This window comes from Nicotiana attenuata, chromosome 5 (assembly GCF_001879085.1).
Source record: "Nicotiana attenuata strain UT chromosome 5, NIATTr2, whole genome shotgun sequence".
Lineage (NCBI taxonomy): Eukaryota > Viridiplantae > Streptophyta > Magnoliopsida > Solanales > Solanaceae > Nicotiana > Nicotiana attenuata.
Window position 1 is genome coordinate 41,821,094 of NC_031993.1, and position 17,644 is coordinate 41,838,737.

General features: G+C 37.2%; 1 protein-coding gene across 1 annotated transcript; it reads right to left on the reverse strand.

Moving 5' to 3' along the window:
* LOC109225703 (probable aquaporin PIP1-2) lies at positions 2,324-4,210 on the reverse strand. The gene is made up of 4 exons (XM_019390458.1): positions 3,756-4,210; positions 3,218-3,513; positions 2,994-3,134; positions 2,324-2,683 (listed from the first exon to the last, which is right to left on the reverse strand). Exons 1-4 carry the CDS (start codon positions 4,084-4,086, stop codon positions 2,591-2,593), a joined length of 861 nt encoding a protein of 286 aa, XP_019246003.1. The 5' UTR covers positions 4,087-4,210; the 3' UTR covers positions 2,324-2,590.

The window sequence follows — 17,644 nt, forward strand, 5'->3', positions numbered from 1 at the left end:
CCTATTGCTTCGTCTACGATTCTCCCTTCTATCGGAAGCAAACCTATCCGATGACTTAAATCCTTTACTGCTATGCCCATCGATCCTTTCGTACGGTAGAAAACGACCCTTAGAGGACCTCCGATCTGCATCAAAGTCACTTTTAAACTTATCCTGATTTTTATATGTCGACCACGTCCCTTGGTTGATACCGATGATCCAAGTTGATCATCTTCTATCCTTATTTTTGACTCATAGCAATTATGGACATCCGCCCATATGGTTTCCTGGAACTTGAGAAATCTCTCCTTCAATTTTAGGGAGGCATCATAACTTAGTGGATTCAGACCCTTCGTGAATGCCTCCGCTGCCCACTCATCTAGAACCATTGGCAGCAACATCCTTTCTTTCTGGAACCAGATTACGGATTCCCACAACATCTCAGATTCTCCTTGCAAAATTATGAATATGTCCGCCTTTCTGGCCTGAACCTTTCTTGCTCTAGCATGGGCCTTAATGAACGATTCTGCAAGCATTTCACGAATCTGCAAGCATTTCAAATATATTGATTGAATGCTCAGGTAAGTGGGAGTACCATGTCAGGGTTCCCTTCATAAGGGTTTCGCCAAACTTCTTCAACAAAACTGACTCGATCTCATGTTGAGCCAAATCGTTTCCTTTACTGACGTGGTTTAGGTTGTGATGTAGTCATGCGGATCCGAAGTCCCATCATAATTTGGTATGTCTCACATCTTGAATCTCTTTGGAGTTCACTCTGGTGCTGCACTTGGCTTAAACGGCAACTGCATGTACTTTTTGGAATCTGGACCCTTTAATACCGGCGGCGTACCCAAAATCTTATCTATCCGAGCGTGAAACTCATTTGCATTCTAATCCATTCATTCATTCATCTCTCTCATGAATCTCATGAGCTCAATTTTAAAAGGATAACTCAAGTTATTGTTCCAAAATCCACTACCGGTACCCCCGGCTTCTTCGAAACCGACCCCATCCCTTGGACTATTATTATCAGTCCTTTGTGCCGTCTGGTTCGCGGGAGCATTGGGATGAACTGGGGCCCTTCCATTAGCGTTGTTGGAAGCACCTGATAACTCCCGCTTCAACTTTGTCATCACACGATCTTCCCTTGAGAGGTGGTCCATGATTGTTCATTGTTGTTATCTGAAGAGTTTAACCTTTTCCAGTACATGTCCGTCCTCCGCATCATCAGGAGTTGGGTCCCGCATATATCGAGGGTATTGCCCTTCGCGAAGGGGCTGTCTCATCCCCTTCTTCGCGGGTTTCGCTGATGGAACGCTGAGACACCTCTTCCCGTTCATCATGTGCTCCAACGTTGTGAACGTTGTTGACATCATTGGTTGCCATATCTGACTTTTACTTAAGAAAAAACTGAAATTCGTTAGTAACAAACGAATGGATCAAAGCAACTACGCAGCTGTCTATGCCTCACGGTGGGCGCCAAACTGTTTACCCGTAAAAAAGTACAGTTAAATTTATAGCGTCGTTTATAGACAAGCGAATCGATTTGATTCGAAAATGATAAAGAAATGAGAATAAAAATAAGATCGACAATTAAAATTAAAGAAAATAGCATGTATGATATTGAGCTCGGTCTTTCCTATAGCAAAAGCAGAAGCAATGATAAAACTGGTTAGATTGAGCATAAAATAATATAATAAAACTTTGTGTGCAGAATGTTTCATATGCTACAAGGGTTTTCAATCCTGCTATTTATAGCTATCCTTGGGGAGACAAGATTTTAAAATCAAGCTCCTCTTGAATGAGAATAAAATCGCCATAGATGGATTCATAACCACTGGTCTTTGAATGCAGATATTCACTGTAACGACTACTCGTTAAATGTTATCTGATGTTGAGCCTTTGAATCTTTACCATCGGTCGTGCTCCTTCTGGATCCATCCTGTACCAGTTAGCGGTTACATACTTCGCACCCGATGCCAGTTATTTGCTAACTCATCTTTTATCTATCTTCGGTTTCACGTGTCACTTTTTCATTCAACCACCTGTTATCAACTAGTTTCACACCATACAAGGACATAAATGATATTTTAGTTCGTTTGTCCAAATTTAGTTTGTCCATACAAAATTTGGCTGCTTAGCCGTTACCCGTCTACATAAGTGCAAAGGAACGAGATCTAACACAACTAACAAAAAACGCGAGAGAAATTTGACATATTTATTGGTTGGTATCATGAACTATTGGGGCATCAAAGTGTCGTGGGAAAAAACTTTCTGATCGAACTCGAGTTCAATAAATCGGCGTGGTTACTGGAACAAGAAATAATTGCACACGTAAGGACAATTAAGCAAAAGCCAACGCAATTATTATTGGGCCCATCGGCATGTTCTCTTTGGACTTGAATGAAAACCAATAATCCATTTAAAGAACATATGCCGCACACATACATTCCCCTACTTAAATAACTTATAAATACATAGAGATATAAAACAAAAGACAAAAAGGAAACAAAGGAAAATGGGCAGAATGAGGCGTTTGATCACCATGATTGCAACGGCCATGAAACGATAAACTTGAGCGATATGTGGTCAAAATGACTCAAAAGAAACTTCACTTGGACTTAAATGGAATTGCCCTGATAACAACTTGGTGATATAGAGCCGCTAGAGCCGCCCCAATGAATGGTCCAACCCAGAATATCCACTGCACCAACCACAGTTAATCACATGTTAGAAAAATTTTCTTTACTCTATTTGGTTCTCAGTTAGAGTCTAACTTTTTCACTAGATGGTCAAAAATTTTACACGACGAGATCACCCAAGAAAACACGAGTACTTGTCCATAATAAATAGTAGGCAGTTAACATAATAACAAGTTGAAATACATTATTAGTGTAAAAAAATAAGAATAGTGTTTATTTTATTTTCAAGCTAGCACTTACTATTTCATAAAGTTTTTCTGGGAATCATAATGGTAAAAAGAAAAGCAAAGGTGAAGAGGTAGCTATAATTACGTGGTCATTCCATGCGTGTTCCTTGTTGTAGATGATAGCTGCACCAAGACTCCTAGCTGGGTTAATACCAGTTCCAGTGATGGGAATTGTAGCCAAGTGCACTAGGAACACCGCAAATCCAATAGGCAACGGTGCCAAGATCTGTATTACACAAATCCAGCTAAAAAATCAATTTCAATAATTAATACAAAGGAGAAAAAGGGATATTTAGTAGCAGTAGTTACCGGAACATGGGAGTCTCTGGCGCTACGTTTGGCATCAGTGGCAGAGAAAACAGTGTAGACAAGAACAAAGGTGCCTATTATTTCAGCACCTAGGCCATCCCCCTTGGTGTAACCAGGATTTACAACATTAGCACCACCACCTTTAGTTTGGTAAAGAGTCTTCCCGAACCCTTTTACAACACCAGCACCACATATGGCTCCGAGGCACTGCATTACCATGTAGAACAATGCCCTTGTCAACGACAATTTCCTTGCTAAGAACAACCCAAATGTCACTGCCGGGTTTATGTGTCCCCCTGCACAACAATAGTAATCAAATGTTTAATTCAACATACTCTGGGGCGGATTTAGGGGGTGGAAGGGGTTCACCCGAACCCCCTTCAAGGGGGTTCAAATATTTATAAGATCATAGGTTCAATTCCCACTAGCTAAAAATTTTTTTTGAACCCCCTTTGTGGATATCCTGCCTCCGCCACTGAACATACTCATACCAATGGATCTAAAAATTTCAGTTGTTTCATGAGGAAGTAATAGGTACCTGAAATTCCTGCAGTGCAGTAAACTAGGGCGAAAATCATGCCGCCAAAAGCCCAAGCAATGCCTTGAATTCCAACAGTTGAACATTTGGATTCGGATTTGGACACTCCCATGACAGTTAAAACAGTGATATAAAGAAAGAGAAAAGTGGCCATGAACTCTGCAATTCCAGCACGATAGAAGGACCAGGACATCAACTCCCCTGGCTCAAACAGGGGCGCTGGTGGTGGCTCCTTGTAATCCTTGTCTTGACTCTGTGCCGCCGTGCCAATCGCTTGCCTCTCTGAATATTTATTAGCTCCCACTCTAACATCCTCTTCTCTGTGCTCCATTTCTCTAACAATAAGTGTTGATTCCTAAGTAAGAATTGATGGAAGTAATTGAAGTAGTGAAGGAGGTTTATATATGTAGTGTTGGGTGGGCTAAAGGGGCCCCAGGGATGTGCATAAATGGTTTAAGTTTCATTATCATTGTGACCGACCATTAATAATTCAGCAATTAGGATCATTGGTTTTTGAGGAAAGGGTTTGCTGCTGATGAAAATGCGTTGTCTTGTAAACTTATTATGGAAAGAGACGTTGAATTTAGGATTTGGCAGTGTTTGTGTTAGTTTTAGTTTTGCATTGCTAAATCCTAGCTGGCACAAGGATGTCCATATGATATACATTATTGTATGTTCATTTGATAATGGACCATTCGACCACCGCCCATTTTGATTATTCTGTGGTAGAAATTGGACTATTTGGAAAATGGAAATACTGCTATCGCAATTTCTGTTGCTCTTGCGGCCAAACTTACTAGACCTAGAGTTCTTTCGGTGAGTACGACTTGATCGGTTACCTCTTACCACCCATTTATTTGTGAATTTAAGTTATTTATATTACAAATATATAGTAGTAATATTTTTTACACTATCAATACAGGTTAACATATATAATAAGAGTAGGTTTGTCAAGTCACCAATTAATATTATTTATCATAAAAATTTATATATAACTATTTTATAAGTAATTTGATTGTGTAAATATCTAATCTTACCGGTACATCAAACTCGAACTTTTTATTTATAGCTTGATATTTTGTGTATTTGTGTTATATACGATCACCAATAGCATCATTAAGTTAGTTTATATGTGTGTGACAAAAGAATCGACGAACGCGTGCAAGACTAAATTCTGCATCCTTTTTCTGGTATAAATTTATTTTTTAGATTGAAACCGATCGACTGGTTTATAGATCGGCTATCACTCAAAATTAAGAAGTGTATCATCATCGCTGTTGTCTTCGTATAAAAGGAGCAAAATCTTCAATTCCTGCAGAGATTACTACACCTAGTTTGACTGAGCTCTTGGACAAAACTCTGTAAGATTTTTCATAACTATTTTTTCATTTCTCCTAATTTCATTGACCAGTTTTATTAATGTTGTAGTTTTTCTGGTACTGGAAAGTCTAATACTATTTCAGTTTTACAGGTACCTTCTTTCTTTTTACTGTCGGTAGCTTGGAGTACCTTTTCTGAATAGTAAGATCACGTTTTGTTTGTATGCAAATTGCAATTAACCTCGAGGAACACATACACAAGGCCAAATTTCACTGTATTTAGGCCCCGTTTGGCCATACATTTTGGCACCATTTTTTCAAATCTTTTTTGAAAATATTGTTTGTTCATAGGTTAATGATCTATTTTTGAAAAAATTTTAAAATTATTTTTTAAGTTCCCAAAATCTAGTTTAGGGTAGATTTTGGGTGAAACTTGTTCTCCCACTCACAAAACTTCAAATTTTTTTCAAATAAAATGCATGTCCAAACATAATTTCAACTTCCAAAAATTATTTTTCAAGTTTCAACTAAATCTATGTCCAAACGCTAGCTTAGTCCAAGATATATTGGGAAATCGGAACCCTGTGGAAATTGGAAACAAATCATCTAGCACGATGTCGGTAGAAAATTATGTCAATCAAAATTATTTAATTGCCAAATTAACAAAATAAACGAGTTGTCCTTGAAAGTTGCTTATGAATAATAAAACTTACATAAAAACAGTAAAAGTATGTCCTACACAACTTCTCTTTGTAGTGATGTCCTAATAGTGAAAGTCGGAAGTTTTAGTTTTGATTAACTTTGTTTTGATATGAAATTATAGAAAACAAAAATTAATTCACGTAGGTGACTATCAAATCAGATATACATAATGTAGCATACTATTGGGCTAAACTAGCCCAAAGACACTCTTAACGTGGTATTGTCCACTTTGGGTCAAGCCCACACGATTTTCCCCAAAAGGCCTCATACCATTAAGAGATGTAAAAATAGCATAGAGACCGGTCCAGCATAATATACTGGAGTTCGGTGCACTTGTGTATGAACTCCAGCATATTATGCTGGACCGGTATACTTTGCTGGCTCCAGTATAATATACTGGAGACTGGAGCACCGGTGCTTCAAACACTCCAGTATATTATACTGGACCAATATACTTGCTGGAACTCCAGTATATTATGCTGGAGTTCTAGTGTACTTATGTTGGAACTCCATCATATTATGCTGGAGTTCCAGCGTACTTATTTTGGAACTCCAGTATAATATGCTGGAGTTCAAGTATACTTATGCTGGAACTCCAGCATAATATACTGGAGTATATTCCGGGTTTTGAACAGTGTTTTCGCTCTTATTTATCTTAATATAAATAGTGGCTAAATTTCGATTACTTTTGAAATTGGGCTATTTTTGAACGACCAGTTGTAAATCTGGCTATTTTTAAAATTTACCCTTAGGAGATCCCTACACCTTATATGTAAACTCCCAATCTTTTCGGCTACCAACGTGAGACTTTATTCACAACCCACCACATACTAATAGTTGTAATTTACTTACATATTTTGAAATAAAATAACCACTCAAGGATGTCGTATGGTCGTCACATAATCCATTCTTTACTTCCACGGTATCTTCATACAATTAGATGCTAATGTGTCACTGACCACGTCAGTCTCTAGTTCTAAAAAGGATAAGCGGTTGCTACAAATATAATTTGGTCTAAGATTTCGGAGTCAAATCCCACAGAAAATTAAGGCTTAGCTACAAGTGTTCAATATCGTGAAGAAATACAAGTTCCAATAATTTCTTATTTATAAAGATTGTAATTTATATTTTAAATATTTAACTAACAAATAGTAAAAAGTAGTAAAATTATCAACTAACAAGGATGAAATTGGAGACAAGATTAAGGAAGACTAGAGTTCTGATTTCTCTATTATCGGAATCCTTCTGTTATGTCTCCTATAATTTTGCTGAAGTACTCTCTGCTGATCGTAAACACTTCATGTGTCGTAATTTTATTTTGAGAAACTACAACAATTTATGACATATTCTCGCGAACTACGTTAGCTAATATTATATATCTTACCATTCACTATGACCACATCAAGGCTTTGTTGTTCTTAAACCCATCTTTAAACCCGGCGTATTAATTCCTCATATACGTTAGGAGTGACGTTGTTCAACAATCACCTAAATATGTATTCTTTCCCAAGTAAGCCACAGTCAATCAATGCCCATTTCAATCGACTGAAATAAGTACATATACGTATACCGTTTTGGAGATGTCTATTCAATGTATTGCAAGTGTCTTGGATGACAGTACGGAAATGAGATTCTCAGCCTTATTTTACCCATGTTGTGGACTTAAGTTTGTGAGCACGTGATTTTTGCCCTAAGCAATAATTCCCAAAATTTCAAACAAAATAATTTCTTTAGTATTTTGTATTTTTTCGTGAATTTGGTGGCATTTTTTGGTAATTGTTGCATTTTTATTCGTGCATCTTAATTCATATGAAAATACAAAAATATGTATTTTTTTTGCATTTAGGATTTAATTTCACAATTTTAGTATTAATTAGGTATTAATTAGTTTAGAACAAAATTTAAAAGAAAATTGCAAAAAATAGTTTCTTTGCACTTTTAATTGTTAATTGTTGCACTTATCTTTAAATAAAGTTTTAAATAATTTTAGGAGTTAAATAGTTTAACTAGGTCTTTGTTTTGTTTTAGCATTTTATAAAATCAGAAAAAATATAAAATACAAAAATGAAAGCAAAACAAAAATGAAAAAGGGAGACAATTAAAATAAAAGAAAGTGGGGCTTGATAAAAAGACCAAAACTGGGCCAAAACTGGCTTAGCCCAAATTAAATAAACCCCTGAAACCCGCCTGGCCCATACCCATTCCCTAACCCGGCCTGCCCCCGTCCCAAAACGACGTCGTTTCGGCCTGTTAAATCTGGACCGTCGAGGTTACCAGATCTAACGATCGAGAAGCCTACGTCCATAATTATATAACTGTCCTAACGATACCCTCCCCCCCCCCCTTTCAGACCCCCCTGCCTCTCATCTCTCACACTCCAGAGAACCCATCGTCGCCCACCGTAACACCACCGTCTACCACCGTCCCTCCGCCGTCCGCCGCCGGCCGGAAATCGCTCACGGCGGCGGCCGACCTCCGTTCCCGTCCAAATTAACACCCTTAAATCCTTTTCTCCTCCTCTTTCTATATTTGGCCTTAGATTCACCCAAATCACAGTTGAGTTGCTCGAATATTGGATCGAAAACCTCCGGCCAAAATGCAAAGTCATCCAAACCCAATCAAATGAACACCCTAGGACCGCCCTGTTCTCCTCTTTCAAACCCCCCAAACCCCGTCCCTCGAATCAACGCCGAACCCTTCAAATAACGGTTTAAAGTTTTCCGGCCATGACATCAGTTGTCCCAAATTAACCCAAATTCATACCACAGAACCGCCCAAGCCTCCTCTACCCAAACCCCATAGCCACTTGTCTCAAATCTGCCCGGAACATTACAAATTCTAAATCTCAAATTTCACGTGTTTTCTTTTGAAAACACACGATTAGGGATGTTACGTGTCAAGAATCCCGGAGGATTCAAACGACAATGGTTGGCCAGAGTTCGTTCCATGGTCAGTAAGCCTGCTTGTTCTTTTCTTTGCTGATTTTGACTTGTTTGTTTAGCTTTAATTAGGGTTTGTTTTTCTTTCCTGCATGATACTTAAATTAGGGCTATAGGGTTTCAATTTAACTGTTGTTTGGACAAATATATTTTGATTCTGGTTAGCTTTCGATTATGTTAATTGTTACCTGTTGTTCAAAATTCTGACAGATTAGTTTCATGATTAGCTGCAATGAATTTATGGTTTTAATTTTGTTGTTAGTTTAGATCATTTGAATTTCCATAATTGGTATTAGCTAGGGTTAATTAGTTCAATTGGAAATTGGTTAATTAGGGCTTTTCTTTAAATTACTGTTTAAGCCTTAACAAATTTAGGTTTCAGGATAAATTGGTTAAGTGTAATTAAAACATGTTGGTAATTCTAGGAGAGGTTTGAGGGTGTTTTAGGGATTGAAAATGGCATGTTTTGCCAAATTGGTAATTTTAGAACCAAGGTAAGGATAGATAGGAATTGTAATGGGTATAGAACCTTCTAGGATGGACTATAGTGCAGGTTTCAGTAAACTTAGGGTAGTTGCTTGTGTAACAAGTCAAGAAATAAAGGGTAAAAAATAGAATTAAAATAAGGACTAATAGGAAAAGGAAAAATCTGAAATTGGACCCTAAGTTTGCCTATAAATAGGCATTCACTTGCCTTGTATAACAAGTTTTGGGAGCTCTAAAAACTTTCCCCAAAAAAAAAAAGATATTCTTCAGGTTTTCATTAACAGAAATTCAGATCCCAATTCCTTTAGATTTTAGCTTTTCTTCAAAAATTCAAAAAAAAAAATCAAAAAAAAATATAACAGGAAAAATCGAAAATACTGTTACATTTGAATTCCTTGGATCAACTTCCAGTTGATTTCAGCAATTGTCTCGAATCTCTGGCTAGTTTAAAGGGGAAAGCAACTTGAAAATCCTTGTGTTTGGTTGACTAAAGTTTCAGGAGTGTTCTGGGTTTAAATTCGAGTTAGTTTTGGGTATATGTGAATTGTTTTGGGTGTGTCATTGATTAAAAGTGGTCTTGGATAGTTGATATGGTTTTCTGGGTTTATGGACCTCTGATATGTGTTGCTGAACTGCTGTGAAAGTGCTAATTCCTGTTGCTGTGATTCACTGAACTGCTGCTGACATTCCTCTTTTCTCTATTATTTTACACTTCCAGGTACACATCTGAACCATGTATTGATGTAGCTTTGACGTTGAAATGCTGAAATGAAATACATCATACATTGGCTTCCTGAAATCCATGTGTTTAAGCTGCCATAATGAAATAGATAATAGATGATTTGTATTTGTCTAGGTCTTCTTTTGATTTGTATTGACATTGTATAACTGGACTGAAACTGGGCTGTAATGGACATATATTGGATGGGTGAGCTACGGGCTTGTGCGTGCTCGTTAGAACTGTTAGTAGTGTGTTTGCGTTTAGTATAATAACATCGGGTAGCTAATTCATAAGGTTAAAAATAACGCGAATTAGGACTGGTTTCCTGGAAATGCTGTTTGGATAATCGTTGTTATCTGTAGGTTAGTTGATTTTAAATGTACATTACTTAGAAATCCAGGCTGAATCGCTGTCTATTAATTGAAGTTTAAGACTGGCATATATAATCCTATAAGCATGAAGTCCAATTGATTCTTTGGTTTTAGTCTATTCACGTTTGATTGACATTGCAATGTGCATTTAAAAGGAACGAGTTAACATGATAAGATAGGCTGCAAACATTGTTCGAAATAGCAATTGCTGTTTATACCAGATTTCAACGCATATTTGAATTTGTTCAAGATAGATCAACTGAAGTTTGCAGGCTTTGATTTTGTATTTGGCCTAAAAAATGTTGGCCCACCTCAAATTAAAAGTGACACTGGGCTTCTGGGTGCGTCAATGGTCTAAGCGGCCCAGTCCCTTAAAATGAAACCTGGACTGCTTCGGAACGCCCGGATATGGAACGTCCTCATTTGTTCAGTTGCTAGGCCCAATTATTGGAGATTGAATTATGGAATTTTGGACTATTCACATCTGCTAATTAATTAGGGTTCTTCTTTTAGAGACAACTTAAGCAGAAAAGTGTAGTTTGCTTTTACGTTGGCCTTCGATCATAAAATGAGATGAGCCTCGCTAAATAAAACACATAAATCGCGGGGCCCTCAATAAATGTTATATAAAAATACTTAGAATTCGGGCTGACTGTTTAGCGAATTTCACGGTCTTCCCCAAAGATAATAAATGCGTAGTTGCTTTAGGCGCGTATTTTAATAATATTACCTTCCTAAATATGGGTGCGCATTTATGTGACCCAAATCCAAATCTCAACGAAGTTGAAATGTGTTGACAATCACGGGAGCACTGGTGCAACGTGGTTCGAGACGCATTTTCACGACGTTGCAATTCTTATTAAAAATAACAATAAAAGCGGTTTACTACTAAAGGCATATAGGTTAGAATATTTTTTGAAATCAGATAAAAGCAAATACAACAGTTGAGCGACCGTGCTAGAACCACGGAATCCGGGAATGCCTAATACCTTCTCCCGGGATAACAGAATTCCTTACTCGGAGTTCTGGTTCGCGGATTGTTAACAGAGTCATAATTTCCTCGGATCGGGATTCAACCGGTGACTTGGGACACCATTAATCTCCCAAGTGGAGACTCTGAATATTAGTAATAAATCCCGTTCCGACTGTCCTTCAATTGGAAAAACTCCTTTACACCCTCACTGGTGTAGCGAAAAAGGAGGTGTGACAAAGTTCATTCTCCATTTGACGTGATGAATATGAATGATAAATGACTAAAAATGCATAATTTCAAGTATAATTTCATATTATTTTGTATGTGAGTTGCGGGAGATCGCATGCGCATATGAACGTAAATATGCTCATTATATATGTTATTGTATGTAAAATGAGTTTGGATGGAAGTTGACGAAAATCGGATGATTTGATGCAAAAATAAGTTGAGAAGCAAGAGCTGGGAGCGTGTCATATTTGGTGCATTGCATGAAAGATAAGCATGAAATGGCCAAAAGTAAATCTAAACCAGTGAAGTATAGCATTTTTGGCACCAACCCCCAGCACGCGATAGAAACAAAGATGAAAAAAACTGGGAGCCTGCCTAGGAGTCGCGCGTTGTATGAATCCTAGATACGTCACTCAACTACGAAATAGGAGTGCTCATGGACGCCCCATACAAACCCTAATTGATATAAATACATCATAAAACGTCATTTTGAAGGGAGAGACACTACTCGGGGGCAGCCCTTCTATAAAGCAAGTAAAGCAACCGCTTTAGGCCCCATATCTGTGGGTGGCCCATTTTTTGTTATACCTAATAGACTATGTATAAGTTAAAAAAAGAGTTTTGTAAAGTGAAAAAGTTTAATTTCTTTCTTTAACAAATATAGAGAAGAACGATTTGCAGTATAATTTATACCAAGAAAATTGCACTTGAAATAAATATCGAATCCGAAATTCGTAAGAAACGTGTGATATATAGAAAGTAACAATTTGATGCGAGTATTGATAATAAAATCTCAAAATCTTTCGAAGAGTCCTTTAGAGTTGATTACTTTTATACATAATAGACAGGCCTATTTTTTCACTTCAAAATAGATTTGAACAATTCGAAGCATCTGAAAATATTTTTGGTTTTCTATTTGGCAGTAAAAACTAAGATCACTAGATGTTGGAAATTTAAAAAATATCGCCTTAATCTTGAATGTTCCTTAAAGCATAATAATCAATTCGATATTGACAGTTTAGATATTAAAAATATTATGAAAAATAGTACAATTAGAAGATAGATCAGCTTAATTGATATACTTAATCAAATAAAAAGATTTAATTCTTTTTCAAATGCCTAAATTGCTTATGGAATAATGTTAATAACTCATGTTACCGTTGATTCAGCGGAAAGAAGTTTTTAAAATTAAAATAGATAAAATCTTACCTAAGAACAACAATGTCACAAGAAAAGTTAAATGGATTAGCTATATTGTCAATTGAAAAATACTTATTAGGAGTTATTGATAATAAGAAAATTATTAATAACATTGTATCTAAGCAAAAAAAATAAACTTCAAATAAATAATTAAAAAAATTAAAAAGTTAAGGCCTATCATAAAGTTTGGCTTTAGGCCCCAAAATTCGTCGGGCCACCCCCGACACTACTTTAGGTTTAGATAACACCTTTGGAGGCACGAATACGCTAGGAGCAAGGAGGAAGATTCAATCACGAGTCTTCTTCCTATTTTTCTTTGTTGGTTATGACTTTTAGTAATGTAATTTTATATACTACTATGAGTAGCTAATTTCTATTATAAGTTTTGATGAAATCTTTTGGAGGATGAATTTTTGTTACATTTTTATGTTATTTAGCATTTAAATTTCTCTACTTGTTTAACTACGTCCTGTTAATAGATAACATAAATATGGAGCCAGCTCTTCTTATGTTTCTTAGTTTTGATGCGTTATCGATTACCTTGACTAATATATATGTTAATCCTGCTTGAAAGTCTATTGTTGCTGCATTAAGCAGATGATTGAATAGGCATTAAATTATGAATAACACAGTTGTTCTCAAGGAAAATTCATTATTGTCATCTGCCTGTCCCAACATCATATTTTCATGAAGATTTTGAGATCTTTCTACTCCACATAAGATCTCAACTCACCACAAGATCGAATTTTTAAATGGATAAGAACTTAGAATGATATTTTATAGGCATCAAATGCCACCTTCTACAGGTTCTAGTTCTTTAAAATTGTAATTTAAAAAATCATATAATACGGAAAAGGATATAACTAGTTTTTCTTTCTTGTATGTCTTACATATTATTGAGATTATTGTCTAATTATGTAAAGTGGCTAGTCTGTTGTAAAGTGGCTAGTTGGATGTAAAGTGGTTAGGCTAGACATTTAGTTTTAGTTAATTAGTTAGGTTGTGTATATATATATACTGTATATAGAAGTCAATAACAGCTCGAGGTTTCATTTCCCATTTTCTGTTTCTTCTTGTTCTAGATTGTTCTCTCCGTCTCTCTCCTTACAGTGACCTCCATGGCTGCACATGCTAAGCTTGAACCAGCCTTCATCTTGAATAGTTAACATGGTATCAGAGCTCGTTGTTCCGATCTATCATCTCTCTGTCATCTTCTCTCTTCTCTGTATCAGTTAATTTTGAGTATTTTCCCAAATCGATCGATCGCCGGAAGCAGTTTTACTTTTTGCCCTAATTCAGTGTCGGAGAAGGGGCTTTTTCTCCCAAAGTATAATACTCACACAATTAACTTCAATCACTAATGGCCGTTGATGATTTGAGCGATGCGGCTAGCACAGATGTGCATGTCGGAGTTCCAGGAAATTCCGGAATCGATCCAGGTGATCCCTTGTACTTGCACCCGTCGGATAATCCTGGCGCTATGCTTGTTTCCGTCCCCTTCAGTGGTGTTGGTTATCGTTCATGGAGGCGCAGTGTGTTGCAAGGCCTATCAATGAAAAACAAGCTAGGATTTATAAATGGCGAATGCAAGCGCCCAGATCCCCAGTCACTCACATTCCGCCAATGGGAACGTTGTCATGATATGGTGACTTCGTGGATACTTAATTCCCTGTCAAAAGAGATCGCAGACAGTGTTGAATATGCAAATGATGCTATGGAGCTGTGGATCGAACTAGAAGATAGGTATGAGCAGAAAAATGGAGCTAGATAGTACCAAATTCAAAAGGAAATAAACGATACATCTCAGGGAACTCTTGACATTACCAATTACTACACCAAACTGAAGAAACTCTGGGAAGAATTGAGCACCTTGAGTAAAAAGTCTCAATGCACTTGTAATTGTACTTGCGGTGCAAAGAAAAATTTCTACAAAGCTGAACAGGACAGGCGACTAATACAATTTCTTATGGGATTGAATGAAACCTATACTGTGATTCGAGGAAGCATCCTGATGATGAATCCATTATCAAACTTAGCTCAAGCCTTTTCTCTCCTAATACAAGATGAGAAGCAGAGGGAAATCAAGCCACACACTCAGTTGTTCATTGAATCAACCTCTATGAATGTTGCTAGTTCTAGGCCCAATACTTGTAGGACTAACTATTCACCTAACAACAACAACTATGGTGGACAAGGAAGGGGAATACCTACATATGATTACTGTAAAAAGACAGGGCACACAATGGATAAATGTTTCAAACTACATGGCTACCCTGAGAATTCTGGATATCCCCGCAATCAAAATCACAATCCAAACCAACATTTCAAGCAGAATCAGGGATTTAATTTCAACTAGAACCAGGGATTCAATCGCAGCCAGAATTTTAACAAAGGAAAGAGAATAGTGGCTAATGTGCATGGAATCAGTCCTCTAACATGCTATCCAACAAGGGAGAAGAACAAAATGATTTGAATGAAGACCAGAATATCAGCCTATCAAAGGAGCACTATGGACAGATCCTGACTTTGCTTCAACACTTTCAAGCTGGCAATGGAGGAGAGAATGCAACTGTCATCAATCCTGTCAATGGGGCTGTAAACTTTGCAGGTATAATAGTTTGTACTTCCTCTATAGATTTTGGTAAATTGTCATGTCAATGTCTCAAAACTAAGACTGATTCCTGGATTTTAGACTCAGGGGCGTCAAACCATATGACCTTCAATAAGTCCCTACTAACCAATATCATAATACTACCTATCCACTCTTAGTTGTCCCACCAAATGGATATAAAGTGAAAGTAACAGAAATTGGTAATGTAACACTTGTGCCTGATATCATTTTACATAAAGTAATGTTTGTACCTTCTTTCGAATACAATCTAATTTCCATTCATGGTCTAACCAGTGTGAATCCCAGAAGTATAGTAGCCTTCACTAATAACCTTTGTATTCTGCAGGCCCCTTCAATGAAGAGGCCTCTAGAGATTGGTAAAGCTTGTGATGGGATGTACCTCCTCTTCCCAAAATGTCTGAGAAGCAGGTATTCAGGTTCTGTTGTTAGTAATTCACTCTCCTGCCTTGATAATAAGGCCCATTACACACACAACTCACACTGTCATATTGATTCGTCTGTATATAGTTCATTGTCCACAAATAAGTGTGTATCTCTTCCTTCACCTGTAAATGTTCCATGTTTGAATGATAAAAATCTTAGTTTTAATTCCTCTGTATCATCTAATAATGATGTCAATGTTCTGTGGCATAATAGACTTGGGCATGTACCCTTTGTCAAAATGAGAGGGATTACCTCTATCCCTATTTCTTTTTCCCCAAAACAACCCTTTCTTTGTTCCATTTGTCCAATGGCCAGGCAGGGAAGACTGCCATTTCCCCAGAAAACAAATTTTTCCACAAAAATCTTCCAAGTACTACACATAGACATATGGGGACCTTACCATGTGGCAGCCCATGATAACTATAAATACTTCCTTACATTGGTGGATGATTAAAGCAGATATACTTGGACTAACCTTCTCTCATGCAAAAGCAATGCATTACAGGTCATAAAAATATTTATTTCTATGGTTGAAACCCAGTTCAATACAAAAGTTAAAATAATCAGACCTGACAATGGCTCAGAGTTCACCAGTATAGAGGCAAATATGTTCTTCCAATCCAAAGGCATCATCCACCAAAAGACTTGCCCCTACACACCTCAACAGAATGGGATAGTGGAAAGAAAACACAAATATCTCCTGGAAACTGCCAGGGCACTCCTATTCCAATCAAAATTGCCTGTAAAGATACTGGGGTGAATGTATTTTGTGTGCAACCTATATCATAAATAGATTACCCTCTTCCTATAGTCATCCTAAATCTCCATTTGAACTACTTCACAATAAAAAGCCAGCATACTCTCACATGAGAAGCTTTGGATGCCTTTGCTATCCTTCTGTATCAAAAGTGCACAGAGACAAGTTTGAACCTAGAACATCCCCATACATATTCATTGGTTATCCCTATGGTGTCAAAGGTTACAAGGTCTTAAGTCTTTCCACTAAAAAGATATATGTTTCTAGGGATGTTGTCTTTATTGAGAATGTGTTTCCCTTCACTATATCCCCTGATAATTCCTCATTTCCATCTATTCTTACCTCTGTTCCATTCATTGATAAGATTCAAGAAGGCACTGATTTTACTTATGATAGTGATAATGGCACCAGTGTTACACATGACCAATCCCAACATCTTGAGTCCAATACTAGTTCTGGGAGTCCTTCCAGTTCTTTGCCACAATCTGATACACCTCAACCTTCAAGCCATACTTCATCACCAATAGCCCACCAACCTGTCAACACTCATGTTGTCCTAAGGAAATCACAAAGACCACATAAACCACCTGCATTTTTACAAGACTACTTACATTCACTCCCTATACTTGAAACCATCACCATCTGTTGCTCACAATAGTTCTGCTGCACCTTTCTCTCTTAATGCACTGTTCTCTAACAACCACCATATCACCTCTGATGTTTTGAATCCTAAGAGTCAAAGTCTTGTAAGGGATATATGCAGTGACAGTGAACCCTCATCTTATGAGGAGGCAGCTATGAATCCTGCCTGGCAAATAGCTATGAACCAAGAGTTTGAAGCATTACATGCCAACCACACTTGGACCTTAGTTCCCTTACCTACTGGGAAGAAAGCCATAGGATGTAAGTGGGTGTATAAAATAAAACATAAGGCAGATGGTAGTGTAGAGAGACTCAAAGCTAGGCTGGTTGTAAAGGGATACACTCAACAAGCTGGAATTGACTATACAGAAACCTTCTCCCCCAGTAGTTAAGATGACAACTGTGAGATCCTTAATAGCTATAGTTGTGAAGAAAGGGTGGTACATATCACAACTAGATGTAAATAATGCATTCCTAAATGGGGATCTAGGTGTAC